Source organism: Eptesicus fuscus, chromosome 4 (assembly GCF_027574615.1).
Source record: "Eptesicus fuscus isolate TK198812 chromosome 4, DD_ASM_mEF_20220401, whole genome shotgun sequence".
Taxonomy (NCBI): Eukaryota; Metazoa; Chordata; class Mammalia; order Chiroptera; family Vespertilionidae; genus Eptesicus; species Eptesicus fuscus.
Window position 1 is genome coordinate 20,279,905 of NC_072476.1, and position 15,706 is coordinate 20,295,610.

Below are 15,706 nucleotides of genomic sequence, written 5' to 3' on the forward strand. Positions count from 1 at the left end.
TCTTCAGTTGCCACAACTTTCTTACCAGCTTCTTATTAGTGTGAGGTGTTGACTAGATGTTCTGATTCTTCTCCGCCTGGCGGAAAATTCTGAGGTTCATTGATTAGATTCTTTAGTACTAGAATCTAATTAGTACTCCTTGGACCCTGAGTACTTTATTTCCACTTCGAGGCTCTGTAGTAGATGATCTACACTACATTTTCTTTTATTTTACTATATTGATCAAACGAATTGATTTTCCTTTTTAGGAATAAGAGTATTTTTAGCAATTAGGTAACTCTAGGGCAGTGGTCGGCAAACTCATTAGTCAGCAGAGCCAAATGTCAACAGTACGACGATTGAAATTTCTGTTGAGAGCCAAATTTTTTAAACTTAAACTTCTTCTAACGCCACTTCTTCAAAATAGACTTGCCCAGGCCGTGGTATTTTGTGGAAGAGCCACACTCAAGGGGCCAAAGAGCCGCATGTGGCTCGCGAGCCGCAGTTTGCCGACCACGGCTCTAGGGCATTTAGCAAGTCTGAGCACATTTCCAGGCCTGAATTTTAATAAATATTTGTATTGTTTATATTGATAGTTGTTGACAGCAGTGCTTGGCCCACTGAGAACAATATATAAGTGCTGTCAGCACCATCCTGATAGTGAAGAGAGGCCGTGAGCATGAAGTGTGAGCTTTGGTATCAGACATACTGTCTATTGCCCACATGGCCACAAACCACCATTACCAGCTGTGTAATTTGGGACTTACTTCTCTAGACCTCTGTTGCACCGTCTGGAAAATCAGATAATGATCATGTTGCCTACTTCCTGGGGTTGTAGTGAGAATTAGATGTAATAATGTTTACTTGGCACACCCAGTAAGAACTTAATAAACTCAATATGTTTCCTCTCTGTGTCTAGACATACTAGTGTTTTGGCTGATTTGGAAACCGAAGGCTAGAATGATTGCTCATTAGCTCCTCCATTCAACAGATATTTACTTATAGATCATTATGCTGCTATTGGGGATGTAAACTGGATGAGATGGTTGCTGTCTTCAAGGAACTCAAAATTGAGTCAGGGAAATAGACATGTAAATTGTGGGCAGTCATGGTGGCCTGTAGTAATAATTCCATAGTCCAGACGTGAGAGGTGTGATCAGGGTCCTTAGTGGTCACATGGGCAGAACGGGCATTCCAGGCAGCAGGAATAGCAAATGCGAAGGTATAGGGATGTGCAAGAAATTGGCGGTATCATAGATGATGTGCCCTGTATGTTGAGGGATTGACTGGAAAGTCATTACTAGATTCTTCTCTTGCTGTCATGGGAAAGTTTTGAACTTCATTCATTAGGATGTTCTTTATTTAAAAAAAAAATCCTCGAGGATATGTTTTTATTTTTTTAAAAATATATTTTATTGATTTTTTACAGAGAGGAAGAGAGAGGGATAGAGAGTTAGAAACATCGATGAGAGAGAAACATGGATCAGCTGCCTCTTGCACACCCCCTACTGGGGTTGTGCCCACAACCAAGGTACATGCCCTTGACTGGAATCGAACCTGGGACCCTTGAGTCCGCAGGCTGACGCTCTATCCACTGAGCCAAACCGGTTTCGGCGAGGATATGTTTTATTGATTTTTTTTTCTTAGGGAGGGAGGGAGGGGGATGAGAGAGAGAGAGAGAGAGAGAGAGAGAGAGAGAGAGAGAGAGAAAGGGAGAGAGAAACAATTAATTGATTGCCTCACAGGGATCAAACCCATTACCTAGGTATGTGCCCTGACCAGAATCAAACTCCGTCTCTCAGTCTGACCAACTGAGTCACCCAGCCAGGGCGGGGTATTAATTTCTTAAATTATGGCTATTTGTATACTATTTTCACAATTTTTGCCATACCTGTATACTCTCTGAGCCAGAGATTGGCTCGAGGTGGAATTTCAAGGACTTGTCTACTCTGGTCTTGTCATAATACCATCAGTGACTTCAAAGATTGATGGCTGGTTACAGTTTTATCTTTGCACATTGAAATGATTAACATAAAAATCGTTCACCTCTGTTCCCCCTAAAATCATGTCATGTACTGTATACACATAGCAAAGTGTGGTATGGGTAAGTAAGAAACAAAGATAGATAAGGACATGACTTTACATTTCAGGAGGCTAGCTTCTGTTGAGGATGCCCGGGGGTTGAGAGGAGTGAGATGGTCTAGGAGAGAAGCAACAGATGGCTGTGCAGTGGAAGTGGTTGTATTGGGGGAAGACACAGGGCTGAGAAGCCTTAGGACTGAGCCTTGATAAGACTGAGTGGTGCTGGATGTGGCCAGAAATCAGGACAAATGTGTGTTGTTTTGAACTTTTTTTTTTTAAAGCAAGCTTTTGGTGTGGAGTTTTTTTCTCCTAGGCCCGTGGTCGACAAACTGCGGCTCGCGAGCCACATGCGGCTCTTTGGCCCCTTGAGTGTGGCTCTTCTACAAAATACCACGGCCTGAGCGAGTCTATTTGAAGAAGTGGCGTTAGAAGTTTAAGTTTAAAAAATTTGGCTCTCAAAAGAAATTTCAGTCGTTGTACTGTTGATACTTGGCTCTGTTGACTAATGAATTTTCCGACCACTGTCCTAGGCTATGGACTCCAGTCAAACTTGGAGATATTGGCCAATGACTTAGTGTCACTTTTACGTGTCCTCATTTCCCATTTATTCACTCCTGCATCTAGGACTCTTGCTTTTCTCTATGCTCTTTCCCCTTTGATTTACCAGTAGAACATTCATTTGATTTCTTTTTACATGTCTGTTGGCCGTCCTCTAACCTTTACACTTACAGTATCTTGAAAATTACTGCCTTGCGAATTTTCACTATTATCAAGTTTATTTTTTTGTCTACTTTTTTTTGGGTCTTTTATTCGCTACCATATGTTCTTCTTCCTCCCTTTGGGTAACTGAAGTTAATGATGAGGAATTATTTGTTTTATGCCCCCCTCCCCCATGTTCTTATAGTTTCTTAAAAATGAAATATACATGTATATATACACACACACACACAAGTTTTATTGCCAGTGTTTTATAAAACTTGAATTATGTATATAAATGTTCTGCATCTGTATTATCTCCCTTAGCATTACCCTGTCCAAATCTTTCTAAGTTACAGTTCTAATAATTATTTTTAAAAGGCTGCATTATATTATACAATGCAGATGTACAAACAGTTGCCTATGTAGTAATACTTTGTGTCCAATTTTTACTACTATAGAAAATGAAACAATAGACATCCTTGAGCATCTTTTCTTATATTTTGAGGATTTTATTTCTTTAGCTTACATTTCCAGGATGTTGGATTGCTTTGTCAAAGAAAATATGTGTTTATTTTTAGTAGTTGTGGTCAGGTATTTTTCTAAAAATTTCTACCAGGAGTGCAGGAGACTAACCCTTTTTCTTTCTAGCTAAGAATAGTTTTGAGTGTTGTTTTGAAGTTTTTTTAGTCTGATGGGTAAAAAGTTGTGGCTCACTGTTACTTTAATTTGCATTTCCTTGATTGCTAATGAATTTCATTATCTTTTAAAAAAAGTTCTTTCCCTCCTTTTAATCCTCACCTGAGGATATTTTTTTCCATTGATTTTTAGAGAGAGTACAAGGAAGTGGGGCTGGAAGGAGGGAGGGAGACACAGAGAAAGAGAAAGAGAGAGAGAGAGAAACATCATTGTGACAGAGACACATCGATTGGTTGCCTCCCACATGCACTCCAATCTGGGGCGGGGATCAGTCCGTCAACCCAGGTACTTGCCCTTGACCGAGAATCGAACCCACTACTCTCTGTCTGACACTCTAACCACTGAGCAATGCTGGCCAGGGCTAGATCTGTAGTTTTAAAAATGATTGTCCTAAATTGCTTTCTTAGTATTGTGGTACTTTCTTGGCCATTAGTAAGGTTGAATATCTTTTCATATGTTTATTGGCCAACTACATTTCCTTCTTTCGTGGTTTGTTAATCTTCCTTAATTTATTTTATTTTTTGAGTTTCTTGTCTTTTTTCTTAACCATTTGTAGAAAGCCCTTCATGTACTATAACTATTAATTCTTTTTCAGTTATACGTGCTGTAAATGTTTTCTCCGTCATTTATTGTTTTACTATATTTGTAATATCTTTTTATTTGTTTGTTTGTTAATCCTCACCCTAGGATATTTTCAATTGATTTTTAGAGAGAGTGGAAGAGAAGGGGAGAGAGGGAGAGAGAGAAACATTGATGTGAGAGACATCGATTGGCTGCGTCCTGCACGCACCCTGACCAGGGCTGGGGAATGAGCCTGAAACTGACATATGGGCCCTTGTCTGGGAATTGAACCTGAGACCCTTCAGTCTCTGAGCTGACACTCTATCTACTGAGTCATTCTGCCTACGTCAGGCGTCCTCAAACTACAGCCCGCGGGCCACATGTGGGGTTTTGCCGTTTAGTTTTTTTACTTCAAAATAAGATATGTGCAGTGTGCATAGGAATTTGTTCATAGTTTTTTTTAAACTATAGTCCGGCCCTCCAATGGTCTGAGGGACAGTGAACTGGCCCCCTGTTTAAAAAGTTTGAGGACCCCTGGCCTAGGTCATATTTGTGATATATTTTGCTATGTAGAAATTTAAAAATTTTATGCAATTATTTCTATGAACCTTTAAAATTTTGGTTTTAGAGTATCCTGTCCTGAGATTCTTTTGTATTTTTCTTTATTATTTTAACACTTTATTATTTTTTTGATGCAGATCTGCCTGGAATTTAGTTCTGTCTGTGCTTTGAGATAGAAGTTTACTCTTATTTTCTTTCAGCCCTATAGCTACTGGTGTCAGTGCCACTGATTAAATAGCCCACTCTTGCCCATTAGAATTGAGGTGCTACCATTATTATATATAACATATTTTCATATTTATTTGGATATTTGGGAGTCTCCGTACTGCTCCATCAATTTGTTTATCCTTGTACTAAAGCCCCACTGTCAAGGCTTTCTTGTGATTATTGTTGGAATTGTATTAAATTTATACATTAATTTGGGAATAATTGATATTTTAATTTTTCCATTCACAAAAGTGGCATTTCTATTTATTTTGATCTTTATACTTTTTTAAGAACATATTATGGTGTTTCTTCATATAGGACTTGTATCTTTCATGTTAAAAATATGATTTATTTTAATTTTTTAATATTGTAAATGTAATTCTCCTCTCCCACTTTGTCTACATGAAAATGTCAACTTTTAATGCTATAGTTTTTTGAATTGTAATGTTTTTTATTCATGAGTTAGAAACATTTTTATAACTTTTTATAGATCTGTTTTTTTATGTATCATTACAATCCAAGCTTTAAAAAATTGCTGTTTCAAATTCTCTATAAACATTTTAAATAGTTGCATGATTTTTCCTCACCATAACTTTTAAACCATAATTCTTCATTCTTTATCTGTAGCTCAAGGTAGCAGTATTTCTGGTTCTTGAGTCATGGATTCTTTTAAAATATTTGTTTTAGAAAAAAAGTGCTAATTTCAAAAAGGCATAGAGGTAAGAAAGATATCACCAGTAATTCTTTTACCAAGTAGCTCTTAATTTTTTCACATACACCCACAACATTTTGGAGCTAGTTAGAGGTAATGGTTGTACAGCACTTTTTAAATAAATGTTTTTATTGATTTTTAAAGGGAGAGGGAAGCAGGGAGAGGGGGAAGAGAGAAAGAGAGAGAGAGATGGAGAGAGATGAGAGAGAAACATTCGTCGGTTGCCCTCTGTATGCACCCGGACCAAACCTGAAACCTGGGCATGTGCCCTGACCAGGAATCGAACAAGTGACCTTTCGCTGCACAGGAGGATGCTCAACTAGCTGAGCCACACTGGCCAGAGCCTTTCAGAATTTTTTTTTTAAACTTCCCTCTTTTATTATTTTTTAAATTTTTATTATTATTTTTAAATATATATTTTTATTTATTTCAGAGAGGGAAGGAGAGGGAGGGAGAGACAGAAACATCGATGAGAGAGAATCATTGATCAGCTACCTTCTGCATACCCCCCACTGGGGATCGAGCCCGCAACCTGGGCATGTGCCCCTGTCTGGAATCGAACCTGGGACCCTTCAGTCTGCAGACCAGTGCTCTATCCACTGAGCCAAACTGGCTAGGGCTGTTGCATTGTTTATCTTAAATATTTGTCTGACTTGTAGACTATAGTCGAGGATTGATTTCTGCCAGTAAAATTCATGGTTTAAAGGGTGTGAACCGTTTTGAAACTTAATTTATATAACATAAATGTAGGGCATGGCCCATTTCAAATGATCATCATGTAATGGCCTTGCTTTAGCTAAGCTAGTTGATAATTGTACTGTCTTAAATCTGAGATGTGGCTAATGCGATTAACTGATTTTCATGGGTCCAAGCGACTCCATTCCAGGTGACATTGGAGCTTCCACTTGTGGGTAATATAGTCCATTTTCATGCTTCTACTTAGTTTTTCCCAAAAGGTTCCAATAAAGCTGTAACGTAGGAAAAGGATTAATTTGAAATATACCCTTCGGTCACAAGATTATTGTGATTCAGTTTGTAAAAATGCAGCATTTATTACTGATCCTGTCTGTTCTAAAAAAAAGCACAGATTGCCATAATAAAAAGCACAGTATTCTCCGGAATCTCATTACAGACTAATGTGGCAGGCTAAGTAGTCTTGAAATATAGGACAATGCTCAGGAAAACCAGTGCTTGCAGAATTTTATCAGTGAACTAGTTAAGCTTGTGCCGTGTCCAGCTGTGCTGGTGGATACTTTTACATTCAGCAGGAGGACGTTATTTTGTTTTTCGTTTGTTAATTCCTTCACTCCTTCATCAAACCTTTACTGAGACCTTGAGGGGAGTTTCTTTTTTTTTTAAACAACTTTATTGAAGTCTAATTCGCATACCATAAAAATCTGCACTTTGTAAGTGTACGATGCAGTGACTTTTTAAAATCGTAAACTTATAGAATTGTGTAACCATCGCCACAATCCAGTTTTAGAACAACATTCTCATTATCCCCAAAGTTCCCTGGTGCCAGTTGATGCTTGATTTCACTCCTAGCCATGGGCAATTACCAATGGACTCAGTTTCTATATATTTACCTTTCCTCAACCTTTCGTGGAATCATGCGATGTGTGCTTCTGACTTCTTTCCCTTAGCATAATATGTTCAAGGTTCATCCATGTTGTGGCATGTGTCAGTACTTTATTCCTTTTATCGCCAATAGTATTCCATTGTATTGATACACTATCGTTTATTTATCCATTCCTCTGAGAAACAGCTGTATGCCCTAAAAACTTAAAGTGATTTCCTTGCTTGGTGCTTTTTGAAAATATTAAAACATTCACTGTTGATTAAAGTACCCCACTTAATTAAAAAACATGCCCCAATTCATTAATGTCTGTATAATAAATGCCATGAAGGCAGCCAAGCCCCCACAGTCATGCCAGAGAGCGTTCTTGGAAATAGGAGAGCCTAAGATGAGAAGAGAGAGCTCCACAAAGTGGGTGCCCCTTTCATTGTGAGGAATTACCATGTAACTGAATAAAGATGAGAAGCAGCCCTGGCCAGTTTACTCCGTGGTTGGAGCATTGGCCCACGGAAGGGTTGCAGGTTCAATTTCCTAGTCAAGGGCACATACCTTGGTTGTGTTTGGATCTGACCAGTTGGGGCGCATGTGGGAGGCAACCAGTTGATCTCTCTCTCTCTCTCCCTCTCCCTCTCCCTCTCCCTCTCCCTCTCCCTCTCCCTCTCCCTCTCCCTCTCCCTCTCCCTCTCCCTCTCCCTCTCCCTCTCCCTCTCCCTCTCCCTCTCCCTCTCCCTCTCCCTCTCCCTCTCCCTCTCCCTCTCCCTCTCCCTCTCCCTCTCCCTCTCCCTCTCCCTCTCCCTCTCCCTCTCCCTCTCCCTCTCCCTCTCCCTCTCCCTCTCCCTCTCCCTCTCCCTCTCCCTCTCCCTCTCCCTCTCCCTCTCCCTCTCCCTCTCCCTCTCCCTCTCCCTCTCCCCCCTTCCCCTTTCCCCCTTCCCCCTTCCTCCCTTTCACTCTGTCTGAAAATCAATGGGAAAAGTATCTTCTAGTGAGGATTAAAAAAAAAAAAAAAAGATGAGAAGAAATGAAAAACCTTAAGATGACATGGTTATAAATCAGCACCTATAGTGTGCTCACCACAAGCTAAAGGACTGTAGATTCATGAGGTTGGACATGTGTGTTCTCCTTGATTCACTAGTCTTAATTGACCTGGATTTGTAACCCAAATCCAGGTCAATTAAGATCTCCCTAGGGGAGAAGTCATTTTGGCACATTTACCACAGTAGCCAGCTTTGATCATTGGCAGTAGTAGCCCAGAATGCTGGGGTGGATTAGTGATGTGTGTCACAGGCACAGAATTGAGAGAAAATGTTGGTATTTGCTGAATCTGTGCTAGGGGTTTCTGGTGTAGACAGATGACCTGAGTAAAGGTTGGGTTTATGAGGGAGAGGACTTTTGTCATAGGAATAAAGCATGTTTGTCTTGGTGCTATGGGGTGTAGCAGAAACTAGTTGGGATCAGCATGGGGGTGGGGAGGGCTGAAGTACAGATGGTGCTGCTAATTACGTACTTTATGTATGCTATCTCTTAAATGTCTTTAAGCCTCAGTTTCTTTATGTATAAAATGGAGATAATAATACCTATATCATAATGTTGATGAGAGGAGCTAATGAATCCATGGTATGAAAATATTTTACCACCCACAGAACTATAAACCCTTGGAGTGTTATTATTACAGGTGTGGGGGTAGGTGGAGCAGGAAATGCCTGCAGTTAGGCAAGGTTGGAAAGGATGTGGTGGCCTCAGGGCCTTTGCACTGGGCCCCTCTGCCCAGCCTGCTGCCTCTTGCTGTTATCCAGGTTTTAACTCCAAGGTTACCTCCATCCAGGCCACATAATTTAAGCTGGTTCCTGCCCTCTCTCCACTTACCACCTCATCCTGTTTTATTTTCTTCAAAGTTCTCATCAACTAAAATGGTTGGGTTAGCCTACTTGTTTATGGGTCTTCCCTGTTAGAACTGTGCAAACGTGGTGAGGCAGAGACCTTGTGTGTCTCACTGGTGTATCATCAGAGCCTAGAATAGTGCCTGACACATAGAAGTTCAGGGTTTCTTAATGTTTGTTGCACAAGTGAATGGAAGGGTCTCTGAAGTCCAATTGGGCTGAGGGCCAAGGAGTGCTGAGAGGATTGTTAAGAATAGAGTGTAGTTGCTGTGACCTCATCTCTTTGCAAACATGTTCCTGAATCTTCCATTTCTTTGGTTATTGAGAAATGAATTCAGTTAAATCCACAGTAATTATAACTTTTTTTTGGTAGAAAAGCAAGCAGAGTAATTGTAACTTAATTGAAAATTCCACTAACTCTGAATCTGACTTCAAATGTAACCTTACAACAAAATAAAGAACAAGAATCAGAATTCATATTATTTCTTTATTGTATGTAACAGGCCATGAAATTACACAATGTTTCCAATTTGTCAGGCTGGTGAATTCAATCTCTTAAAAGATAACCGTGTTCCTTAAACTACCTGTGATATGAATTTGAGTTGAAATGTGTAAATTGGATACAATTAACACCCACCCCTCCTCACACCAAATGGATTTGCTTTTAAATTGGCTTTCTTCTCTCTCCTGCTGCCTGGCACCAATTCCATGTTCCCTTGTTTCTTGTGAATTGTTACTATGCTTCCACCAGTCTAATGATTATGGTCAGACTGTGTGGGCTTCCCTGAGTTATGTGAAATAAACAGACATGGGGAGAGGTGTGTGGAGCGGCCCAAGGCAATTACCTGCCTGTAAATCCAGGTGTCTCATGGGTTCCTTCACACCTGGTGACTTACTGGCTCCCTGGCGATGCGGGGCCACTCTGGTGGTTTCTCTCCCTTCACAGGTGGACTGATGAATCATTGGTTCTCTCACAGGGTGACCTGTCTGTGTGCCCAGTTTGAGGCCGTCCTGCAGCATGGCTTGAAGAGGAGTCGCGGATTAGCACTAACAGCAGCTGCGATCAAACAGGCAGCCGGCTTCTCCAGCAAAACGGAAACAGGTACTGCTCGGCCTGAGGTGGTGGCCCAGAGGATGCTGTCTTTCCTCTCTCTGTTTATTTTTATTTAATAGCGAGCAAGGCAGTCACTGTGTGGGACTGATGGGGGGTGGGTGGGGCAGGGCGGGGGGGTGCAGAAATCACGTGTAAGGAGGTCTGACCTGTCGGTCATGGTGGTGTCTGGCACCTTAATTTAAGTGAAGTCATCCTCTGTGCGGAATCCCTAGAGCCACGTGTGGCAGTCTTTAAGGGCTTGGACGCCTGCAGCGGAGGTGTTTATTTCACAGTGTGGTGAGGCAGTTGCTGGGAAATTAATAATCTGTTTTAATATGATGCATGGGGATAGCATGATATTTCATAATTAAATCTGTCTTCAATAACAGCAACAGGGACCACACAGGTCTCTGAGCGTATACGTTCTGCTGCCATCCGTTTTAAAGTTGCCAGAGCGTTTCCCAAGCGCCATGCGCCTGTGTGTCTGAATGACAGAGGTGATGCTAATAATAATAACTGCTAACACTTGCAGGTATTTAGTGCAAGCCTGGCACTTTGTCTGTCTTCTGTGTAAATGAACTTGTTCAGTTCTGACAACAGCCCTGTGAGTAGTAGGCACCTTTATTTTCTCCACTGCACAGATGAGGACACTGCTGAGAGTGATTTGCTTTGGGCCTGAACCTTACAGGGGATCCCATCATATAAAAACCATCCCATACTGATGATCCAAACAAGATTTAAAATATTTAGACAGTTACTTGTTAGTTGGTTTCTAGTTGAATTGGTTATGGTTATCTATCCAGTTACGAATGTTGCAGCCGTGCAGTCACCTGGGTATTATTTAAAAGTATTTACTGTTAAATGTGATACCCACCAAGAATGACATAGAACTTTATGAAAACTATGCAGTTGTGTGCATGTGTGTTTTAAGTTCCTTTTGACATTGAATATTGTCATTGAATGAAATGGGTCAGTGGATTGAAGATGAGGTTAAATTCAACCATTAGAATCACTTTTGGTATCCCAAAACATGACAAAATTATGAATAAAACAAACATACATAAAAAACAACAACACCCCTCCAAACCGTCCTATGTTCCCCCTTCCCCCCCCATTTTAAAGAGCATGTTCTTTTAGACTCTGCTTGTGGTGGTTACCCTTAATTCCCAAATCTTTCTTTTCTTTTTTAAAAAAATATATTTTATTGACTTTTTATAGAGAGGAAGGGAGAGGGATAGAGAGTCAGAAACATCGATGAGAGAGAAACATCGATCAGCTGCCTCCTGCACACACCTCCCACTGGGGATGTGCCCGCAACCAAGGTACATGTCCTTGACCGGAATCGAACCTGGGACCTTTCATTCCGCAGGCCGACGCTCTATCCACTGAGCCAAACCAGTTAGGGCCCAAATCTTTATTGTTTCTGTGATAATATTAGTGTAAAATGTGTCATTTTTGGCTAGTTTTCCTCTTTTCATAGCTACAAACCACCTCACTGTGTTTGGTGAAGTTGTTGGTGGAAATTCTCTGCCGACATTCTTATTCATCTCACTGGTTACTCATCTTCAGAAAGTATTGTGGTTCCCGTTGGGGTCAGAGGAAGCTGCAAGAGGGATTCCTGTCACTGTTGATTTTTCTCCTGTGCTCTTGGGTTCCTCCTTTAAAATTAAGTCGTGGAAGTGTGGGGCTGGTTCAGAGAAACGTCAGCATCACCGCTAACTGTCACCTCAGATGTCAGTCCTGTTGTCTCATGTCCAGGATGCTTCCCTGGGCCCCTGTATGGGGGTGGCTGAGGGCTCTGGGCTGGTTGAGAAGCTGTTCAGGGACATTGCTTTTCCCACAGTCCCCTTGTTTCCATTGTTCTTGTCTGAGGGGGAGCTACCTTAATGACACTGGCGAGGCTCTGGCTCTGCTTCCATCCAGTCAGGGGCAGCTGCCGGCCATGGCAGAGGCAGCCTTGGCTTCAGAGTCAGACTGTGAGGCTAAGTCTGGAAGGGCCCTGGAACATTCAGCGCTTTAGTTGTTTTCACTTGTAAAGGAGGGTAGTCTCGTCTATCCGGGGGCTTGTCAGGAGGATTCAGTGAGAATCTCATGTGAAGATCTGCTTCCATTCATAACCTAATAAATGTTTAACCAATTGCCATCTTTCCTCAGCACTCTTTTACCTTTTAACCTCTGCCTGCATCTCATCCCCCTTAAGGCTCCCTGACCTTTTAGCCATGAAAAATGGCTCTTTCCATTCCATCCAGACCAGAATTCTTGTCTTTTTGTTACTTGGTCCTGATAATCAGAGAGGTTCCAACACATTTGCAAGGCATTTCCAGCACACGTTCTTGCCACTTCCCTGTATTTTAAGCTTGATTTCTGCACCTACATCCCAAAGAGGCGGATGAACGGGTCTCTGGCTCTGTTTTCCTCTGAGGAGGATGTGCCGGGCCGCCTCTTAGACTCTTAGAAGCAGGGAAAGACCAATCTGGGTTAGCGCTTGAGTGGCTGCCAGGGGCTTTTGCTGTCACTGTCGGCAGTGTTAATGAACCATTCACCGGTGCAGAATAGTCCTTGGCTGATGAAAACCTCTTTCCTGCTGTTGAACGTGTGATTAAAAGCCTCACGAGAGAGAGGAGCCGTGGGCTTTCAACTAAGAGCTGGGAAAGATCAGATCAGTGGCTTTTTGAGGCTGTTAAAGCCACTGGAATGACCTTTCAGGCAGAGTGAAGCAAATGAAATCTGGTGGAAATGAGCATCGCTCTGTTCCTTCGCCCCTGCTGGCTGCTGGCTAGGCCCTTTATGTAACTTAGCAGCTTATATCAGACTCTACAGTCAGGCGACAGAGTTGAAATCTCTGCTCAGTGACTTGTCACACGTGAGGTCTCTGGGACCCCCTCCCCCCCAAGCTTTGTTTCCTCATGTGCAAAATGAGGTGAATAACAGACTGCCTTGCAGGTTGTGGTAGGGACCCCCGGAGAAAGTGCCTGCGAAGCCCAGGCCTTGGTACAGGGCTGGAGCTGGTGCTTGATGGGAACTTGGCAGTTACTTTCCAGGGTAGATGGCGGTGTCCTTATTTCTCAGAGGACGACAATGAGGCTCAAATAAGTTAATAAGCCGCCCAAGTTCCCACAGCTGGTAAATGGCAGAGCTGAGGATTCCAACCCAGGTCAGATTGATGTCAAATTCTTGGCTCTTCCCAGCTGTCCCCTCCTCTGGCATTGGGCCTGATGCCCACTGTTGCTCCTCTGCAGGCCACTCTAGCTCAGTTAGCTGGGTTGAAAGTGACAGGAGAGAATAAATAAGGGTGAATTAATCCACAAGGCTATTGCATTAGCTCTGTTTACAAATGGGCAACATTACCTTTTTTTTGAAGAGAGAAAAGCTGAAAAAAGTAATGACTGACTAAAATGATGTTGTTGAAAATCACAGTACCGTAGATAGTGCTGAGTCTGCCAGAGGCATGACTGCATTTGGTCATCTGGGGTTAAGGTGCATGCGGGTCTGAGTTTGGAAACTGGTGCCCTGTACAGTACACGTAAAAAAATTTTTTTTAAAAAAAGTTGCCAACATTTAAAAAATATGAGATATTATGTTGAAATATGAATTTCTGACTTTTCTTAAACTTGTAGATCTGTGACTCTGGGCCCACATGTGCTACTGAGTTTGATTGGAGCCTGATACTCCTGCCCTCTGTAGCTTGGGCAAAGTGCTCTAGTTCACCACGGTCTCCATCTCCCCCGATTGCCCTTGACACTTGAGATAAGAGTGTTGGTTGACATTTATTGTTGCACTTTTGTTACTGTTCCCACTGTTCCTATCTAAAATTCAGTAGCTTTTGAGTGTAAACATCTCTCCGATATAAGTCTTTGAAGTCAGCTTCCACAGTTGTTTTTGTCTTCGTTGTCTAGTTTTAAAGTTGCTCTTTGGGAGGGGATTTGTTAATCTCACTTGGCTATAGCCAGAAATCCCTTATTTTCTTGTTTTATTCTGGATTTTGAATATATTCTTGTCTTTGTAGATGCCTGGTATTTTCGACCAAATACAGATGTTGGGTATGAAGGACTGAGAGTGATTTTGAAGCTTGAGATGGTGTTCTCTTTCTTCAGAGAGGATTTGCTGTTCCTTCTCAGGCAGGTAGAGTAGAGGGAGACCAGTTAATTCAGTCAAGGATTGGGCCAGTTCACACCTGGGCTTCCGCATTTGTGAGGGCTCCTGTATTTCTGCTTCTGCCTTATTTCTAGGACACAGTTCTTCGGGCTTTTCAGTTGTTCAGAGCTCCCATACAAACTTTCCACCCCCTGGGTGGCTTAAAACAACAGGGAGAAGTTATGCTCTCGCAGTTCTGGAGGCCAGGCGTCCGAAGTGTAGGTGTCCGCAGGGTTGGTTCCTCCTGGGTGCTGTGAGACCACACGTGTCCCAGCTCCTGGTGGTTGTCAGCAGCCCTTGGCGCCAGCAGTCCTGGTGTTCTTCGTTTGTAGCTGTGTCACTCCAGTGTCTGCCTCTGTCTTCACACGGCCTTTCCTCTGTGTCTGTCTCTCTGTGTCCTGCCCTCACCTCAGAAGAACACCAGTCAGATTGCATTTAGTTCCCACCCCACTCCAGTAGGACCTCATTTTAACTAATTACATCTGCTAAGAGTCTTTTTTAAATCAAGTCACATTCTGGGGTTCCAGGTGGACATGAATTTTTTGGGGACACAATTTAGTCCAGTGCACAGCTGCATCCTTGAGGTGATTGCCAGTGCTCTTTCTCCTCACATGCCCGAACCCTAATTTTCCTCTTAGCCCCTGTGGGAATACTGAAAGCTCAGCTTCCCTCTTCATGTGAGGAGCTCCATAGGGAAAAGCCTCAAGGGCAAAATAAGGCTCTAAAGGTAGGACTCGTGTCTATGCACTTCCCTTCCCTCCTAGTCCTTCACTTTTGTTTTAATAATAAAAAAAAAAATGTTGTCTGGCTTTTTAAGTTGCTCTGTGTGTGTGTGAGAGAGTTGGTCTCATCCAGGCTAACCTTCCGTAGCTGAAAGATGTGCCACCTTGTGTGTGACCATCTCCAGTTCCTGTTCTACAAATCAGGCACCGCGTTTTCCTTCGGAGAGAAACTGTAGCCTGGGAAAGGGTTTGCAGGCAGTTTCCTTCAGTTTTGTGATGATTTCCATCAGTGCCTGCAGATATCTTCCATTTCCTGGTTTGTTGTCTGCTAGGTGTTTTGTTTTATTGGTTTCTGTTTTTGGCTTAGCATTCAGATTTCTTTCTCTTCCTGACTTGGAGAGTTTTGTCCTAAACATCCCTCACTTACGAAATGTTGGTAAGGCAGATGTGATTATAAGCAGATAGGCCATCAACTCAGCTTTGTCTTGTCGAGTGTTTGGTGGGTCAGGGAAGCAGCGTCCATCCCAAACGGAGATCCCTTGAGCAGATTGCCCAGCTAGTTGGTTGCGAAGGACCCAGAGAAGCTTGGGATGAAGTCACCTTTAGGATTCAAGCCCCAGTAGTGAGAGTCTGCCCTGTCAGCGTGCGAGCTGTTTCCTCATACTTTGGGACGAGTGACTGGATTTGTCCATACAGTGGTTGGTTTGGTGATGGTGAGAGGGGATCTGCATTTTCAGAGTCTGGTCCTGCAGTTTGTTTAAATGTCCCCTTCCAGTTAGTGTGAATAATTACAGCAGACACTGGTTG

The 15,706-nt window shown here is 42.4% G+C and overlaps 1 protein-coding gene across 1 annotated transcript in view; it reads left to right on the top strand.

The window, feature by feature from the left end:
- Positions 1 to 15,706, top strand: part of SNX29 (sorting nexin 29) — a 452,780-nt gene that overhangs the window by 35,250 nt on the left and 401,824 nt on the right. The window contains exon 4 of the mRNA XM_054714743.1: positions 9,928 to 10,052. Coding sequence (XP_054570718.1) covers positions 9,928 to 10,052 — 125 coding nt within the window. The remainder of the gene's footprint in view (positions 1 to 9,927; positions 10,053 to 15,706) is intronic.